The sequence below is a fragment of the Plectropomus leopardus genome, unplaced genomic scaffold (assembly GCF_008729295.1).
Source record: "Plectropomus leopardus isolate mb unplaced genomic scaffold, YSFRI_Pleo_2.0 unplaced_scaffold5001, whole genome shotgun sequence".
Taxonomy (NCBI): Eukaryota; Metazoa; Chordata; class Actinopteri; order Perciformes; family Serranidae; genus Plectropomus; species Plectropomus leopardus.
The window spans coordinates 5,525-7,592 of record NW_024654892.1 but is presented as its reverse complement, the minus strand read 5'-3'; the positions used below and the strand labels follow the sequence as shown (position 1 = coordinate 7,592).

Sequence of the window (2,068 nt, the reverse complement as noted above, 5' to 3'; positions counted from 1 at the left end):
TTTTAAATGTGTTGGAAACATATTTTAGTGTACCGTTTAGCTGTAAAATGAGAAGGTTTCCACCAGTAGGTGGGTGGTGCTTTGTTTCGGCTTGTATATTTTCAACATGGTGGCAAAGTCACAAACTTTCTTATTATGTTAAGAGATATTAAGAGGTATTAAGAGATGTACATGGCAGAGCGAGTTTTACTGAAATTCACAGAGTGATTGACACAATTGACAGATACGTTAGAGACTCCTCGGCTCTGATTGGTTGTTTTCCATGCATGGTGATCAATTCTTGTGAATGCCATAGATGCAACAGGATGAAAAGGATCATGTTTGGGGTTTTTTCATAGAGTATTTGTCTTGTGCTTCTTTCAGAATATAGTGACAGTTTCAGCAAATGTGATAAAGTCATTTTCAGAAAAGTTGCCAGCTGTAACTTTAACGTTTTACATTAACACCTGTTGTCTTACTGGTAATAAGACCACATGGACAACAGTTTTTTTTTGTTCCAATTTATTTTTTAGTTCAACTATGAGATCCCTCATAAGATGCAGGGTCCCAGCTGTAAATCACAAATTATCTCACAAAAGTGTAGAAAAACTTCTGTATTATTTATTCCCATCTGAAGCCAAGAAAAGTGCTAAATCACTAAAACCCCCTGTTGTTCTCTCCAGGTTTACATCTGTGGTGGTTTCAATGGAAACCGATGCCTGCAAACAGCTGAATATTACATCCCAGAGACAGACCAGTGGACAATGATCAGCTTTATGAGCTCCCGGCGCAGTGGGCTTGGTGTCATGGCATATGCAGGCCATGTTTTTGCAGTAAGTACACAAAACACTACTGACACTCATGTAACACACAAACTGTGTGACACATTTGAAGATTTGGTCAGCATCTGTTTTTTATTGAAACTCAGAGACATTTTGAGGGCCGTCTTTGCAAAAGACTTGAGAAACTATTTCCATCTCTATTTTTATATTTGACCCTTTATTTAACCTATCTTCCCAAAGGTTGGTGGCTTTGATGGTATTGCCCGTCTGCAGAGTGCTGAGGCGTACAACCCCTGGACCAACACCTGGCAGAATGCGGCCTCCATGTTGACCCCCCGCAGCAACTTTGGCATCGAAGTCCTTGACAATCTGCTGTTTGTTGTCGGGGGCTTCGATGGGCACTCCACCTGCTGTAATGTTGAGTATTACAACGCAACAACTGATGAGTGGCATCAGGCCTGTCACATGGACGTTTCCCGCAGCGCCGTGAGCTGCTGCGTGGTGTCCAGACTCCCCAACATGGATGACTATGTTTTCCCTCGAGACCTGCTGCGTTTGCATTTCAGGGATGAGGATGAGGACAAGTCTGATGGGTATGTTAACTCAGACAACTTGTTCTAACACCTCAACAGTGTCTTGTGTCACCTTCCACCCTTGCAAGACTTCATCTTAAAAATAAATACATTTCATTGAGCATTAAACTGCTGTTATTCCAGAGGTTTCTTTAACTTTTCACTTTTTGTGAGAAGTTTCATTCTCTGTGATAGGGATGCTGTGTTCACAACGCCTACCTGTCCCAAACAAAACTGTTGGTTTTTATCTGGTAAACATTTGCAGTGTTCATGTAACCCTGCCAAAGACCTTTTGAAATGCAAGTATCATGTGTTGCTGTTTTCAAAGAACAAGTCAACAACAAGCCTGATGTTCAGTATACAAACAATGGTTCTTAAAAAAATCAGAAAACAAAAAAACAGATTTGGAAAGGGCTCCATGTTCCTTCAATTTTAAACGAATAATAGTCTACAATTTTAATGTTTTTTTTCTTGTCCTACATGGTTATACTTAAATGATGTAGGCCCAAAATATGCACAATAATGAAGTTGTGCTGTACTTTTTCAGTGAACAAGATTGCAAAGGTATGTTTGTCTGTGAGGGACAGGAGCAGTCTGGACAGTATCATTTAAGTCTGCTCCAAGACCTATGCTCCTTTTGGGAGAAATCTGTAGCCCAGAAAACAAAAGAAAATATCCATCAATCTAATCACGTCCTTTCAAGCAAATTCACTTTAATGCCCTTAGGCTGATGCT

At 40.2% G+C, this 2,068-nt stretch overlaps 1 protein-coding gene across 1 annotated transcript; it reads left to right on the top strand.

Annotated features, from left to right (window-relative positions):
• Nucleotides 1-662: 662 nt before the first annotated feature.
• On the top strand, nt 663-1,382 carry LOC121939525 (kelch-like protein 10; the record flags this gene model as incomplete). The annotated part of the gene is made up of 2 exons (XM_042482540.1): nt 663-812; nt 1,002-1,382. Coding segments are annotated over 2 exons (531 nt in total), but the record flags the coding sequence as incomplete, so codon positions are not given.
• Between the last annotated feature and the right edge of the window lie 686 nt (nt 1,383-2,068).